General features: G+C 31.9%; 1 protein-coding gene across 3 annotated transcripts in view; it reads left to right on the top strand.

Moving 5' to 3' along the window:
• LOC143046419 (serine/threonine-protein kinase SMG1-like) overlaps nucleotides 1-16,392 on the top strand; it is a 141,516-nt gene extending 125,124 nt beyond the window's left edge. For 2 of the 3 annotated variants that reach the window (XR_012969160.1, XR_012969159.1), the window contains exons 62-65: nucleotides 3-85; nucleotides 938-1,188; nucleotides 2,570-2,844; nucleotides 3,595-3,697. Coding sequence is in view for 1 of the 3 variants with exons in the window: in XM_076219583.1 (XP_076075698.1) it covers nucleotides 3-85; nucleotides 938-1,188; nucleotides 2,570-2,735; nucleotides 3,595-3,771; nucleotides 4,501-4,625; nucleotides 5,022-5,100; nucleotides 5,547-5,669; nucleotides 6,723-6,821; nucleotides 8,437-8,624; nucleotides 9,552-9,640; nucleotides 10,400-10,516; nucleotides 11,657-11,710; nucleotides 13,283-13,389; nucleotides 13,788-13,865 (1,736 nt within the window). In the remaining 2 variants the exon portion in view is untranslated. Of the gene's footprint in view, nucleotides 1-2; nucleotides 86-937; nucleotides 1,189-2,569; nucleotides 2,845-3,594; nucleotides 3,772-4,500; nucleotides 4,626-5,021; nucleotides 5,101-5,546; nucleotides 5,670-6,722; nucleotides 6,822-8,436; nucleotides 8,625-9,551; nucleotides 9,641-10,399; nucleotides 10,517-11,656; nucleotides 11,711-13,282; nucleotides 13,390-13,787 lie in introns of those variants that run through there. The other variant, XM_076219583.1, reaches the window with a different exon arrangement.
• The last annotated feature ends 1,468 nt before the right edge of the window (nucleotides 16,393-17,860 follow it).

Raw genomic sequence — 17,860 nt, 5'->3', positions numbered from 1 at the left:
AGGAATGGACGGAGGCAACTGTTATGATGATGACCAGTTAGCTAGACCAGTAAAAAGATTTATAGCTGAATATGTCAGGAAACAGGTAAAATGTCACCATAAACAATGTAAAGACAACTTTTTTACTGGTATGTGTATGGAATAATTGTAAGGTGTACCTGTCTGGTTTGTCTGACATTATTTACCTGACCTTGACCTTATTGTCATGGATCTTAAAAAATGTTAAGTTTATGCGATACTTGTAGTAAAACATTTATCTCTAAGACTTTCAACATAAAACCAATGCTCAGTAAAGCAGTCCAGACATTTCAGCATGTGCACACTTTTTTCTTACTTGTTGTATATATGATGATGAAAGTTAATCATCTTTTTATGCCCCACCTACGATAGTAGAAAATAGAAAATGAAAGTGTGAGTTTCAGGTTAAAGTTTTTGGTCAAGGTAGTTTTTGATTAAGTTGAAGTATAATCAACTTGAAACTTAGTACACATGTTCCCTAAGGTATGATCCTTCTAATTTTAATGCCAAATTATATTTTTATGCCCCACCTACGATAGTAGAGGGGCATTATGTTTTCTGGTCTGTGTGTCCGTTCGTTCGTCCGTCCGTCTGTCCCGCTTCAGGTTAAAGTTTTTGGTCAAGGTAGTTTTTGATGAAGTTGAAGTCCAATCGACTTCAAACTTAGTATACATGTTCCCTATGATATGATCTTTTTAATTTTAATGCCAAATTAGAGGGTTTACCCCAATTACACATTGAACATAGAAAATGATAGTGCGAGTGGGGCATTCGTGTACTGGAGACACATTCTTGTTTTACCCAATTTCACGGTCCATTGAACATGGAAAATGATAGTGCCAGTGGGGCATCCATGTACTTTGGACACATTCTTGTTTAAAAGAAAGATTTTTGCTGATTGTTATTCTTTCTGTTTCAGGTTATTGGCTTTCCTTCACAGATTTTAGGCTACATGTTATGTGTATTTGTCGATGCCTTAGGAGTGGATGTTACTGCAGAGATTGAAACAAAGGACATTGGAGCGGAATCTAAAGTACCTTTAGAAGATCTACGTAAAAAAGCCGTAGATGTGTGTTTAAGAAATGGACAATTTCAACACATGCATTTTACACAAGCTAGTACATTATCAAGTTCACTAGATTCAGCATGGAGGAGACATGATTTAGCTAGGTAATTAACTTACGGGTTAAATTCATGTTAAAATTATTTGTCTTTCAATGGAGGAAGAATGTCATTACACCTGTTATTACTATGGCAACAGAAATAATTTATAATTTTTGTCGAGCCTGCAACTTTTGTTGCAGAAAGCTCGACATAGGGTTAGCTCACTTCTTAAAAGCTGTATATTTTAGAAGGTGGAAGACCTGGATGCTTCATACTTTGTATATATATAGTTCATGTTACGAAGTTTCCGTCAGTCACATGTCCAATGTCCTTGACCTCATTTTCATGGTTCAGTGACCACTTGAAAAAAAAGTTCAAATTTTATGTAATGTTGAATTCTCTATTATTATAAGTAATAGGATAACTATATTTGATATGTGTGTACCTTGCAAGGTCCTCGTGTCTGTCAGACAGTTTTCACTTGACCTCGACCTTATTTCATGGATCAGTGAACAAGGTTAAGTTTTGGTGGTCAAGTCCATATCTCAGATACTATAAGCAATAGGGCTAGTATATTCGGTGTATGGAAGGACTGTAAGGTGTACATGTCCAACTGGCAGGTGTCATCTGACCTTGACCTCGTTTTCATGGTTCAGTGGTTATACTTAAATTTTTGTGTTTTGGTCTGTTTTTCTCATACCATATGCAATAGGTCTACTATATTTGTTGTATGGAATGATTGTTAAGTGTACATGTTTAGCGGGCAGATGTCATGTGACCTTGACCTCATTTTCATGGTTCAGTGGTCAAAGTTAAGTTTTTGAGTTTTGGTCTTTTTATCTAATGCTATATATGCCATAGGTCAACTATATTTGGTGTATGAAAATATTTTATGATCTTTATGTCAGTCGAGCAGGTTTTATTTAACCGTGACCTCATTTTCACGGTTCATTGCACAGTGTTTAGTTTTTGTGTTTTGGTCTATTTTTCTTAAACTATAAGTAATGTGTCAATTATATATGTTGTATAGAAGCATTGTTAGCTGTACCTGTCTGCCTGGCATGGTTCGTCTGACCTGGACCTCTTTTTCAAGGTTCATTGGTCTTTGTTTAGTTATCATGGTTAATGTTAAGTTTATGTGACAGTTGTAATAAAGCTTAGCTTTATACTTCGGACTATCAACATAATATCAATGATTAGTATAGAAGGCGAGACATTTCAGCGTGTGCACTCTTGTGCTTAAAATATACACATTCAAGAAGGAAGTGCCCATAGAGATCCGTGTTTACTATGTATATTTTCTTAAAAGTTTACTCACTAAAAGTTCACCTTAATCATCAGCTAGGCTGTCATATATTTTGTCACTTAATGTTTTCTGTTTTGACAACAAGATAAAAAAAAAACTGCAATGACAATGTGGAAAAAACAAATTCTTTTAACAATGCAGGAGATTGGACTCCAACATGGAGCTGATGAAGTCCAGCTTACATAGAGCTCAGTTACAGTTAGCCAGACTTCAATGGTTACATGAAGATGTGTTTGTACAGTCTGGTCGACACCTCAATCAGATGGGCATGCAGAATAGATCTACTATTATGTCTGAGATGAGAAAGGTAGGTCACACGTCTGTGGTTACATGAAGATGTGTTTGTACAGTCTGGTCGACACCTCAATCAGATGGGCATGCAGAATAGATCTACTATTATGTCTGAGATGAGAAAGGTAGGTCACACGTCTGTGGTTACATGAAGATGTGTTTGTACAGTCTGGTCGACATCTCAATCAAATGGGCATGCAGAATAGATCTACTATTATGTCTGAGATGAGAAAGGTAGGTCCCACTTCAGTGGTTACATGAAGATGTTTTTGTACAGTCTGGTCGACACCTTAATCAGATGGGCATGTAAAATAGATCTACTATTATGTCTGAGATGAGAAAGGTAGGTCACACTTCAGTAATTGTAATTCCATAAACAATTTCTGTATCAGTGGTTGGGCAAAAGTTGAACTATGCTAAAACTGTTATAAAATATCGGAAAAATGGACCAAAACTGATATTCCAATACAAATTCTGTACAACTAAGGGATGACAAACTTTGTAATTTATAAAGTCAATTGTTAAATGAAATATAATTACATCATATGTAGCTGCTGAACCAATCCTCCTATGTTTTGTGCTGGTACAGTTTCTTGGTGTGGATACCAGATGTTATGCAGGGAAACGTCAGATCAAAATTGAATGTAAAGTGTTGTTGTTATTTTGATATAAAATGCATCACACATACACACACACTTCAATGGCTTGAACATATTATTCAAATACAGTAATAATGTAGAAATGTATGCAAACTTTTTATCAACACTATTGTATTAGAGTATGCAGTTAAGATAGTAATCTGTAAACCAGTCAGACTCTTTGTATACCAGTGAAGGGTAATATTACAGACCTTTATTTAATTTGTATTTTATTAGAGCATGCAGAGCTTGTTAAGTCAGGAATCAGGTCTGGGTACCTGTCAGACTCACTACACACAGTTAGAGAGTAGTATTATACAACGATTGAAGTGGGCAGCTGGAGCCAACCCGTCATTAAATCTTGTCTTGCAACAGTTTGAGGAATGTAGTATCTACAGGAAGCATGTATTTGAGGTTTGTTAATCTCGTAATCTTCATTAGATATAGAATAACAAGAGAAAAAATGATGCAGTCAAAACATTTAGATTTAATAAATCTAGCTGACCTCATGATAAAGGAAAATTCGATACAGCCTATAGTCCCTTGATTTGTAAAGCTGTATAGCAAAGTGAGAGTAATATTTCCTGAAGAAAGAGCCAAAGAAGTTATTTATCCAACCAATTAAAGTGATCTCATCAGTTTTAGAGGTATCACAGTATGAAGTTGTATAGGAAAACCAGTTTTTTTATTTTCTGATTTTAACAGTATATGAAGACTGAAAGAAATATAGTTGGTCCTAATAGTTCTTAAACCTTTGATTGATAAATACAATCCAGGGACAATAACATCTCTATACCTGTTTGGAAGATTAAAGACAGCCTTTGCCTTACTTTCAAGTTGATGGAGCTTTGTTGACTTTTATTTTATATAATAATTAAAGATATGAACAAGCAAACCTCTTTGCGTGTGAAACCTATTAATATCAGATTAATGTGTCAGTCCGATATCTTTGAAAATAAAGGGTGCTGTCAGTGGTGGAGTCAGCAATGTACTAGTTTGTCATTAAGTCAGTTCATGTGGTGTGGTGAGTCAAAATTATTTGCTATGCAGTTATTGAAAAATTGTTAATACAATTTTGTAATCAGACTTTGCAGGTATATCAATATTCCACTAATTCTAAATGACAATGTTTACTTTTTTTAGGAGGAAATGAAGTGTAGTACAGAAGTTGTAAGCTTGTGTCAGGGAATTCTCCATCTCGAGGCCCTCAGGACGAGGACACCAGAGGCCGTAGCTTCTGATAGTAACTTTCTAACTCTTATAAACAGGTGAGTCATAGCTTGTGTCCGGGAATACTTGCCCTTGATATCAAATGAATAATTAATCTCTACTAAAATAGATATCTAATGAAATGGTCAGCATTGTAATAATTATCCAATGAAATGTTCACTACAAATTTTGTTATACAGTGAAATGTGCAGTACTAAAATAGATGATCAATGAAATGGTCACTGCCAAAATAGATAATGTAGACTACACAAATAAAATTATCTGAGGTTTTGAATACTTCTACTATTCAATAGTAGTATTTTCATCATTTGAAAAATTGAAACAAACAAACTCAAAATAAAAAAATTCTTAGAAAGTCACATTATGTTATTTTCCAGATGTATTGAAAGTTGTGTAAAGATAGTACTGAGCAAGATAAATTGTTGTTTTTTCAGATGTATTGAAAGTTGTGTAATCACAGAATCTACACACAGTACAGTGACAGACCTGGAAATACTTCTGATGAATACTAAGGTACTAACAATACTTCATTGGCCACCATTAACCAGATACTCATTTTCCAAATCGTCCACGGAGGCTTCAGTGGCCGAGTGGTCTTAGTAGTAACTACTGTTATCACTAGCTAGTCAACACTGGGGTTGTCAGTTTAAACCCTTAATTGACTAGGGGTGTTAGTTTCCGTATCGAAGGTCTGTTACGTTGTTTTCTCCGAACACTCTGCCTTTCTCCACCAATAAAATCATGCTACCATGAAATAGCCCAAAAATACATCATCACTTGTAGGTTATTGTGAATTAATTTATGGTCATTAATACTACTCTATAAGAAAGATTTAAGTTTTGAGAAAGAAAAACAACCATCATTAAATTCTAAGTAATCATAAATGCAAAAATTGACCAATCAGAAGATGGAAGGAATGACATTTAAGATTTAAACATCTAATTATTGTATATTTTCAGCCACCAGGTGACAATAGAATTTCTCAGAGCTGGTTAGAAACCTGTACCATTGACATTGCAAGTGAGATAGATAAAATAAACCAGGAGAAAGCAGAACTAAAGAAAGAAATGGATATATCTAGGGTAATACTTATAGATATATATATAGGGTAATACTATAAATAGAAAAAATAAACCAGGAGAAAGCAGAACTAAAGAAAGAAATGGATATATCTAGTATAATACTTATTGATATATATATAGGGTAATACTTAAAAAGAAAAAATAAACCAGGAGAAAGCAGAACTAAAGAAAGAAATGGATATATCTAGGATAATACTTATATATATATATCAATGGTATCATGGAAAACTACATATAAACCTATCATAATTTAGACCAAATGTGACCATCAATAAACCATTAGGAGCTAATTTTTATGCCCCACCTACGATAGTAGAGGGGCATTATGTTTTCTGGTCTGTGGCTCCGTTCGTTCGTTCGTTCGTTCGTTCGTTCGTCCGTCCGTTCGTTCGTCCCGCTTCAGGTTAAATTTTTTGGTCAAGGTAGTTTTTGATGAAGTTGAAGTCCAATCAACTTGAAACTTAGTATATATGTTCCTTATTATATGATCTTTCTAATTTTAATGTCAAATTAGAGTTCTGACCCCAATTTCAAGGTCCACTGAACATAAAAAATGATAGTGCGAGTGGGGCATCCGTGTACTGGGGACACATTCTTGTTCTCCTTTATTATAGACAAAAGCATATATAAACCATATATTTTTGAAATCTGTGTATATACAGCTATTATATGAGACTGGAAGTGACATTTTCTAAACCTGAAGTTGAAGAAAATTATCTCCTTTTTTTCAGCCAAAAATATATAAAATCATTTTTCTTTTAATCTATTTGAATAAAGCTATCATAAAAGACTTGCAGTGACATTTGCTAAACCAGAAGTAACCAATTATCTCCCTTATTTTAGACAAAAGTATACATAAAACATTATTTTTTTAATCAGTATGCACAAACCTCAAAATCATTGGTTGTCAATAGTAGCTTTGATTTCAACCGGAAGTAGCTACTTATGAATATCTTTGAAAATTGATGTGGATATTATTTTCTGAAAAATTGGTTTTTAATATATTATTTATATTCAACTTCTGTAAATATTTTACACATGTTTTAATTGTAGGATGCTACTAAGACAGAAGTGACAACTATCAAAAACATCCTGACAAATCACCATAAACTGATGTCAGAAATTAGAACTGTCCTCAAATCCATGGCAAAGGTATAGTAAACAATATATACATAACTATTACTAATGAGTTTGGCCATATGACCATTTCAGACCTCACTGACTAAAAGTAAACAATATATATATATTACGGATTACAAATGTGTCGAGGTTTCTGATTGGATAACAACACAGAGATGTCAGTATATATTCAGGAAACTGCCGGGGTATATACAACGTTTTTATCCCCAATTGGAACCTCAAAAACGTCATCATAACACCGGTTACTATGTGACGTAGTCATAAGCTATCAGACTGTCAGAGGTTCACAGAGGGAAAATAATGACGTGCTTCAGTCAATAATACATTTTTGATACAAAATCACGCAATTAACACTTTTAATACTTTAATTTGATGTTAAAAGTGTTATTATAAATTATTACATACACGATAAAATTATGTTCACGGCAAATTAGAAAATCCTTCAAGTATGCCGAACATATCAGGTTGGGTTTTTCAATATATATGTGTTGTCAACAAATACCTGCACTGGTAAATAACATTAAGTCAGGGGTAATCCGTAATATATGTGTAATTCAGGTCTCAGAAAGGGTATATACTGTGACATTCCCGGCTTAGGGCTTATATCCCCTTCGCCTTCGGCTCAGGGGATATAAACTCTAAGCCGGGAATGTCACAGTATATACCCTGTCTGAGACCTGAATAACATATAATATATATATAACTATTACTAATAAGTTTGGCCATATGACCATTTCAGACCTCACTGACTAAAAGTAAACAATATATATATATATATAACTATTACTAATAAGTTTGGCCATATGACCATTTCAGACCTCACTGACTAAAAGTAAACAATGTATATATATATAACTATTACTAATGAGTTTGGCCATATGACCATTTCAGACCTCACTGACTAATAGTAAACAACATATATATATAACTATTACTAATAAGTTTGGCCATATGACCATTTCAGACCTCACTGACTAATAGTAAACAATATATATCTATAAGTATTATTAATAAGTTTGGCCATATGACCATTTCAGACCTCACTGACTAAAAGTAAACAATGTATATATATAACTATTACTAATGAGTTTGGCCATATGACCATTTCAGACCTCACTGACTAAAAGTAAACAATATATATCTATATAACTATTACTAATGAGTTTGGCCATATGACCATTTCAGACCTCACTGACTAAAAGTAAACAATATATATATATAACTATTACTAATAAGTTTGGCCATATGACCATTTCAGACCTCACTGACTAAAAGTAAACAATATATATATATAACTATTACTAATAAGTTTGGCCATATGACCATTTCAGACCCCACTGATTGCTGAAAACTTGCATATTCATGGATATTTGATATCGTGGTTTTGCCAATCTCTGTATACTAAGCCTACTGAAAAAATGTTATTCGTTGCACATTTGAATTTGTGGTTCACCTGTACCCATGAAACCCACAAAAAATTGCTATCCAAGGAATAATAATGAATCCACAGTATGCAGTACTTAGAAGGCTCAAATTGGCTCCAGAGGGGACCTTTCTGTACTTATTTGTAGGCTCTAGAGAGGATCTTTCAGGCATTTATCAAGTGAACTCTTTTTTTCTTTTATAGCAAGAAGAGCTTGGTTTAGAAGAAGGTTACAGTACAACCACTGTTGTAAAGGACTATCTCAATACTTATAAAAACTTTTCTGAAAATTTTACCACTGCCTTAAAAATAGTAACAACTGAAGATATCACAAAGGATGGAATGGCAGAGGCAGATGATATGGTGGACTCTCTCATTGGACAAATAACTCTGTAAGTATCTAAAAATAGCTATATCCATATATATAACTTCATGTCTTACCGGTACATGGTATATAAAGCATGAAGATATATATATATTATTTGTCTATATAAAAGCCTGTCAATATTAAATCTGTTAATTTGCTTTTGCAATGTTTTGTTTATTCCCTGGCAGTGATCTGAACTCATGCTACTAAGAAATTGTGGTACCAAATAGCTTTGCACTATGCCTGGCATGCTAGACCACTCAACCACATTGGCTCGACAAAAATCAAGCTTTCTTAAGTAATTCTGATTGGCAATATTTGTCCTGACTTTCATAAGTAATGCCTGTAGATATGTTTGGTTTTAAAGTGTATAATGAGATATAGATCAGATCATGTTTTGTTTCAAATTGCTTTTTTCACAGAATAAAAGCCTTTGTGATGGCATTTTTTGGTCCGTGTAGTTTATTAAGTATGAACCTATGCATGGTTAAACTAAGAATTTGAGATGCAACAACAATCTAACACAATGCAGTATCATTTGATTTAATGCAAGTGCACATATACATGTAGATTGCTAATACTTTGATTGAATCTGTGAAATTAAAGATGGATGTTGGTCTGACTTGAGTTGCAGACTTTGCATAGAGATTTTTGTCAAACCAAAATTATTTAACAGATATTTTGATATTTATTTGCATCAGGTCAATTTCTATCCAACGCAGCTCATTTCATGCCCTCCTATGGTGGAAATTATGTATCTGTTTGTGATCCCAAGAAGATGAAAATTAATATGCATGTTCAAAATGAAGCAAACATTCTAATATACATGTCAAAATAATTGTTTTGACCCTGATTTCAAAGTTCTTTCCACCAACTAGGAAATGAGATAGTTGAAGCAGGGCATTGTGCCACTAGACACTTACTCATGTCCTAATTTATTTTATTTTTACAGGATATATGATGATTTAGTCAACTTAGCTCCACCATTGCTACCCCAGGGTGATGGACTAGATCAGTCAGAAATACAGAATTTTACTGCAGGTATGAACTACCCCAGGGTGGGAGATTAAATCAGTCAGATATTCATAATTTGATGAATAAGGGTTCATAAAGTTATCCTCTACATAACCTTGGAGGGTGGTGATATTCTACTATTACAAACCCAATATGTTTTACTTTAAATTTTACTATAGATAGGTCTTATGTAGTAGTATGCTACCATTACAAACCCAATATGTTTTACTTTAAATTTTACTATAGGTGGGTCTTATGTAGTAGTATGCTACCATTACAAACCCAATATGTTTTACTTTAAATTTTACTATAGGTGGGTCTTATGTAGTGGTATGCTTTACTATAGGTGGGTCTTATGTAGTAGTATGCTACCATTACAAACCCAATATGTTTTACTTTAAATTTTACTATAGGTGGGTCTTATGTAGTAGTATGCTACCATTACAAACCCAATATGTTTTACTTTAAATTTTACTATAGGTGGGTCTTATGTAGTAGTATGCTACTATTACAAACCCAATATGTTTTACTTTAAATTTTACTATAGGTGGGTCTTATGTAGTTGTAAGCTTCTTTCTCTAGAAGATTTATTCATAAACTATTTGTATATGAGTCAACTACATAAAATGCATTTTTCAACCTAAGAAGATAAAGCATCAATGAATGCAAAGGCCATGTTTTTGTCATTGTATTGAACTATAATTTTCCCATAAAAGTATAAAGTTTTCAAAGGTTGATCTCTTGTGAAAAGGTAGAAAATTGATATTGAAATTTGTTTTTTTCCAGTGACCTTAAAAAGACCATCAACAAAAGACCTACTGAGTCCAGTAAGAAAATCAAGTAATCCTAGAGACTCCACTCCACCAGGAAGTCCTCACCCAGGATTGCTGGCTAAAATTTCTGGTGAGTTAATCTATATCATAGAGAACCTTGTACATAAGTACATCCAATTCATAGTCAACCCTACTCATTCAGTAAGAAAATCCAGTAATCCTAGAGACTTCACTCCGCCAGGAAGCTCTCACCCAGGATTGCTTGCTAAAATTTCTGGTCATTAAACCTATCTCATAGTGAACCCTGTTCATAGAGATTTGAAAGGCATTTTACAGATAGGTTTAATTGCTGAGAGAATGATTTTATAAGCCATTGGTTTATTTAAGAAATAATTGATGCAAGCTATACTTAATTGTAGTTTTAACATGGGTAGGCATTATATTCGTTATTATTTTTGCCCAGCAGTGAGGGCTTAAATGACACGAATATTATGCCTACCCATGTTAAAACTACAATAAAGAATAGCTTGCATCAATTATTTCGATTCTGATTAGGACAGTTAAGGTAATTTCTATGTCTAATGTGTATAAGTGTACTGCTTTAGTGTAGGCTCTTCCATGAACCTCCCATTTTTGTTTGTAAACAAGCAAACGACTGGCAATATCATTTTCAAAGGGCTGAGTTTTGAACATCCAGCATGAACGGTTGTCGTATCTAGGTCAAATACATCAATTTCGAATTGCAACACATTACATTCATAATAAATGAATTAGTAAAAACATGTGCATCATTTAATAGTTTTTACCTGTTTTAAGTTAATAAAATATATTAAATGCATGCCAATTTGATAAAATTCACTATTCTGCAGTAGTCAATATAAGCATGTGCAAACAAATTTCATTGGATTTAGAGCATAGGTTTATTCACAAAGCGAAAGAACCACGTCATATTAGAATCCCTTGTAAATGAGGATCAAAACACTAAAATTGATAAAAAGTTGTAGCAAAAGGATAAGTGCACAATAAACTTTACCTATTCTGTTAAGAGATATTTTTTGAATGATTTGTACAGTAATGGATAATTTGTATACTTCGTTTGAACTCTAATGCAGACCACAGATTAAAGAAATGAATTATTCCTATTTTTCAATGATATATTGTCTAAACTTCAACATTAGACACTGTTACTGTTAAATGCTGTAAAAACACAAATTTACCAAAAGATGAGATGGCTTTGTCTTCTGACTAATAAATTGAATAATATTTTCAGGATCCAGTACAAAGAGAACAGATAAAGTTACCAGAGATCCTAGAACAGGAAAAGGTCAGTAATCTGAAGTTAACTGTTGGTTTGTCCTCCTTATTGTTAAACCATTCCCTCAAGTAAAACTACTATAATAACAGACTTCATGTTGAGCAACTGTATGATAATTTAATTATTGCAGCAGGCAAGACATTGTTATGTGTCAACAAAGTTCTAAATGGTATATCTGTTAGAGGTTTGTGTGAGCTTTATTGGATGCAAAAGAATAGAAGTTGATTTGGTACAATTTATAGACAAACTGAGAAAACAAGTAAAGAATATATATTGGAAAGAATAGAAATAAGTTACTAAATTTTTCTAATGATTTTGTAGTCTTATCAAAATGTACACATGATTTTGTAGTCCAATCAAAAGTTACACATGATTTTATAGTTGATCTTTTTTTGATGATTGCATATTTTTTCGAAAATATTATAAAGTTATTGAATAATATTGAGCACTGTAAAAAGAACACTGTTCAAAAATCACATAGTTTCATCACAATTTTAAAAAGAACACTGTTCAAAAATCACATAGTTTCATCACAATTTATGTTTATTCTTAATCTTGATTCTGGTAAAGATTTTGTTGCTGATGATTATGATTATTTAATGATTGAACCATCCATTTATTTGTCTTTTAGACTTAATTATTTAGCCATCCATTTTATTTGTCTTTTATGATTAATTATTGTAGCCATCCATTTTATTTATCTTTTATGATTAATGATTGTAGCCATCCATTTTATTTATCTTTTATGATTAATGATTGTAGCCATCCATTTTATTTATCTTTTATGATTAATTATTGTAGCCATCCATTTTATTTATCTTTTATGATTAATTATTGTAGCCATCCATTTTATTTGTCTTTTATGATTAATTATTGTAGCCATCCATTTTATTTATCTTTTATGATTAATTATTGTAGCCATCCATTTTATTTGTCTTTTATGATTAATTATTGTAGCCATCCATTTTATTTATCTTTTATGATTAATTATTGTAGCCATCCATTTTATTTATCTTTTATGATTAATTATTGTAGCCATCCATTTTATTTATCTTTTATGATTAATTATTGTAGCCATCCATTTTATTTATCTTTCATGATTAATTATTGTAGCCATCCATTATATTTGTCTTTTATGATTAATGATTGTAGCCATCCATTTTATTTATCTTTCATGATTAATTATTGTAGCCATCCATTTTATTTATCTTTCATGATTAATTATTGTAGCCATCCATTTTATTTATCTTTTATGATTAATTATTGTAGCCATCCATTTTATTTATCTTTCATGATTAATTATTGTAGCCATCCATTTTATTTGTCTTTTATGATTAATGATTGTAGCCATCCATTTTATTTATCTTTCATGATTAATTATTGTAGCCATCCATTTTATTTGTCTTTTATGATTAATTATTGTAGCCATCCATTTTATTTGTCTTTTATGATTAATGATTGTAGCCATCCATTTTATTTATCTTTCATGATTAATTATTGTAGCCATCCATTTTATTTATCTTTCATGATTAATTATTGTAGCCATCCATTTTATTTGTCTTTTATGATTAATTATTGTAGCCATCCAAGAAAGAAATTCCTATGCTGTCAGTGTTTGGAGAAGAGTAAAAATGAAACTGGATGGTCGAGATCCGGACCCAAACAAAAGATTTACTGTTGCTGAACAGGTAAGATTAACTTATTTACAAATATACGAGATCCGGACCCAAACAAAAGATTTACTGTTGCTGAACAGGTAAGATTAACTTGATTTACAAATATACTTTGGAGTAACTGTGTACATTAATACTCATACAAGAGTGAAATACTGACAAGAAAATTAATTATTCAAAGTATCATCAGTGCTAACATTATATTATAGATTTAGAACTTTCAAAAAATGTTGAAATTGATATTTTTTTTGTTTGATTATTTGTGGTTTTATCTCTTTTCTCATTTAGAAAACCACTGAATTTAAGGTTTCCATTAATAAATTGATTTTTGCCTGAAGTTACAACATTCATATCAGATGTTATTATCCCTAAGTTGTAATGACTATTTCTAAACCTATATTTTTTCTGTGCAGGTGGATTTCATTATAAAAGACGCCACAAATCTCGACAACTTAGCAGTCCTCTATGAAGGATGGACACCATGGGTATGAATCTGTAACAGAGATATCAACGGTTAAAAGTCCTCGTAACCTCTCACAGAGTCCAGCGTTAACGCAGGTGAAGAGAGCGTGTTCCATCAACATAGAAAAGCTGAAATCTCAGGGCCCGCCCGATGGGTCTGTTTAAATGAGAGTTAGTTCATGCTTTTCAGTCGACATAATGGAGAAAAAACTATTTATATGTTTATTAAAAAAACAGTGAGATATTTTGTGAGAAAAGGAATTTTGTAACATCTTTAATCAAACATTATTTGTCCAATTGATTTTAGTGATTAATTCAATTAAGGTTTTACACACATTTACTTTTCGTTATGCACCATAGTAATTTTTACCCTTTTTAATATCTTACGGGAGTCTTCTTTAGCCAATTTTTACATACAAAGATTGAACAGTAGATTCTCAGTAGATTTAGAGCTACAATGTTTTACACGGTGAAACATCAGACACAAAATAAACTGGTGTATATTCTCATATGATTTTATCTAAACCTTTTTAAGTAATAATTTGGGAAAATTTGGTAAATCACCAATGCAAAATATAAAAAAGAATTGGAAATTTCAAATATACAATTTGATTGTATTTTTATTTTATCATTTTAATTTTTGTTAAGCAAAGTTAATTGAAGCATTTATAAGGACATTCATATTAATAACAATGACATCACTAGGATTTTGAATAAAAAATCAGATATCTTTTAAGAATTTTGAATAAAAAAATCATATCTTTTATTCATTCTAATAGCCAGGTTTTAAATGTTCAGAGGTTTAACTGAATTTATATAAGTCCAATTATCTTAAGAGATTTAAACTCTCTGAAATAAACCTTACTAAAGTGAAAATGTTTGAAGGTTTACCTTTGCTGAATTTTTGAGTAAAAACACTTCAGAGATTTAAGTTTGTGAAGGTTTTAGCTAGGCTGAAAAGATTTTTGTAATGTTTTTCTAATATATGGTTGCTGGCTGTTAAGAAATGTGTGTGCCAGTATTGTTTGATTATTGTATATTACATGTACAAGACCAACAGTATATATTCCTTGATAACCAACATTTAAATGCTCGGTCAGAAGTCCAGCATTCTGTAGATTTGTAAATATGTTTTATTCATCTGTAATTTCCTTCATTTTAAACAAAAGATTTAATTTCTGATTTTTGTTCATCATACTGAAAATGTAGGAGCTTACAGAAATGATTTATTTTTATGATGATATTTTTGTTACCTGAGACGGTAGGATTTTATTTATGTTGTAACCATATGCTGTATTGTTTTTATTTTGTAACCAACGTCTAATGGGCATTAAATAATTGTAACGTGGGTGTCCATTGTCATGTAAAGTTTGACATAGCCCAACTAAGTTCAAACGATTTACATACCAACAGAAGAAGAAACAATTAGAAGTTTGTTGATGTAAAACAACATTACAAGGATGGCCCACACTAGGATCAATTAATATTTGTATAGGGATAAGAAATAATGGTTGAGTTCTGGCGAGGTTAGAGAGACAAAGTCTGGTGTAGGTTGAATTTAACGGTGAAAAGCCTCTATTTCTCATCACATTAATATTAACACTTGGTATTAAGTTGATGGTAATGAGATTTGACAGATGATTGCAGCAATCAGACTTTGTACACGGCTGTACCCCATTGTTTCAGAAAGATGAATGTTCTATAAAGTTGTCAGTAAATGATGATGTATTTATTTATAAGCTGTCATTATGAATCTATTATATAACTTGATTCTAATTAGAACATTGTAGATATAAAAGTTACACAAGAAACTTAACAGTCATACCATATTACCAAACTTTCTAGTATATTCTCAATGTTGTATTAATTCTAACTATTATATTTTATTCTTTGTAAATGATCTTTCCTATATAATTGTGCACATCTCACTATAGGAATTTCTAAAGCAGAACTTTTTATGCATTAGCATATTTGAAGGTCAAGGACACCTGTGTCATTGTGATTTTCAGTGAACACTATTGATGATATAACTCCAAAAGAACCACCTTCACTTCCATATATGGTCATTTCTATACAAGAATCACGTTTAGATGTTAATGCTTGGTAGTCCTTATAATGAACATTATTTAGAAGAGATTCCATTGTAACTAATTTGAAGTTTTGTAAAGTCATACATTTAAAGGTTTAATTCCCATGATCAGTATAATTATTGTCAATCCCCCTTAGAGTGTTTATTGTTTATGATTTTGATTTTGGATAATTTTTAATTTCCTTCAAATTAAAGAGTGTTTCCTATTATTGTATATCTAACCAAGACAAATTTTTCTGCCTGTATTGTTTAGCATTTTATATCTTAAATTCTGTAAAAAAAACATCTTCCCCTTTCCTCTTGAATTGTTAGCAAGTCATATATGTGTGAACTCAAATTCCATAAAAAAAAAACTCTCCCAAAAAAGGAGGGAAAAAAATAGAAGTGATTTTTTTTAATAACCAATGTATTTGTTTAATCTTGTAGCTGTATATAACTGCTTTAGTTAATAAAGGTGTTGGGTGAAATTGCGTTTTATTTATATCAGCAATCAGACAATTTTTGTCTCGCCTGCAATGAAATTTACAGACCTGGATGCTTCATACCTTATATACGATGCCTTATGTTAGGAAGTTTCTGTCAATCATATGTTCATTGGCCTTGAGCTTGATCTCATTTTCATGGTTCAGTGACTGCTTGAAAAAAATGTGTTTTGTCAAGTGCATTCAACTCCAATCTAATTTGCTAGAAAGGCGGTTTCATACTAAAAGCAAGGGTTCTCTGGTTTCATCCACCACTTAAAAACTTACTATTAATATGTCAACATAGCACAATAGTGTTGAAAGTGCCATTAAACGCCATTTAATCAATCAATCCATCACAACATCTACATGTTCATCAGGAACAGTTCACATGACATCATTTCGTGAATCAGTGATAGTTAAAGTTACGAGTCAAGCCCCTATCATAAACTTTTATCATTAGGTCAAATATATTTAGTGTATAATGATTGTAAGGTGTACATATAGGATTGGCAGATTTCAAGTTTTGTCTACTTCATGGATATTTTAAGCAATATATCAATTATATTTGTATACTTGAAGTATGAAACGATTGCAAGGTGTAAATGTCTGTCTGGCAGGATTAATATGACCTTGACCTCATTGTCATGGTTCATTGGTCAATGATAATGTTCTGTAATTTTCTGTCTACTAATAGTTTAACTATATTTGGTGTTTGTATGGTGTACATTTCTGTCTACTATAATTAAATGTTGGTCACTTCATTTTCTTAGAACATTGATAACATTGAATAACAAGGAAAAACTGTGACATTTTCCATAAACATGGGCATTAAATTATGATTGTTAACAAGTGTGTCCTTAGGAAAAGAAAACAGATACTTGAAAACTTCAAAATATTGTTATTAAAATATATAGATGTGGTATATGATAATAGATTGTCAATGAGACAAGTTGAACTTTCCACTAGACCATGAAATGATGCAGATGTGAGGGAACTGCCATATGAATTTTTTTGGGGGGGAAGGGGGATGGGCTAGGATGAAATTTAAACAAAAAGCCAGGACAGGAGTTTTAAGTAAAACATAAAGGCTGGATAAGCAACAAAAAATGAAAAACATGCAGGACCAAATAGTTCATCCTATATCCCCACAATAATAATCAAATGGTAGCTCCCTTAGGAAATGAAGGTCATTGTCTGGATTTCAACCATGAGCACAACCCATACTGCATAGCTAGCTATAAAAGACCCTAACATGACAAATCTAAAACAATTCATAGGAGACAACTAGCAAACTGATTTATGGAAAAGACAAACAAATGTGATATACAGCAAAAAATGACAACCATAAAGATTCCTACCCTGCAACAAGTGTATTACGATATTTCTCTACTCGAGACAGTTAAATTTTAATTTATTATTTAAAGCGTGAGGCTTGCCGAGCTCTTTAAATAACTAAAATTTTACTGTCGAG

This window comes from Mytilus galloprovincialis, chromosome 9 (assembly GCF_965363235.1).
Source record: "Mytilus galloprovincialis chromosome 9, xbMytGall1.hap1.1, whole genome shotgun sequence".
Lineage (NCBI taxonomy): Eukaryota > Metazoa > Mollusca > Bivalvia > Mytilida > Mytilidae > Mytilus > Mytilus galloprovincialis.
This window is presented reverse-complemented; position numbering and strand designations above follow the sequence as displayed.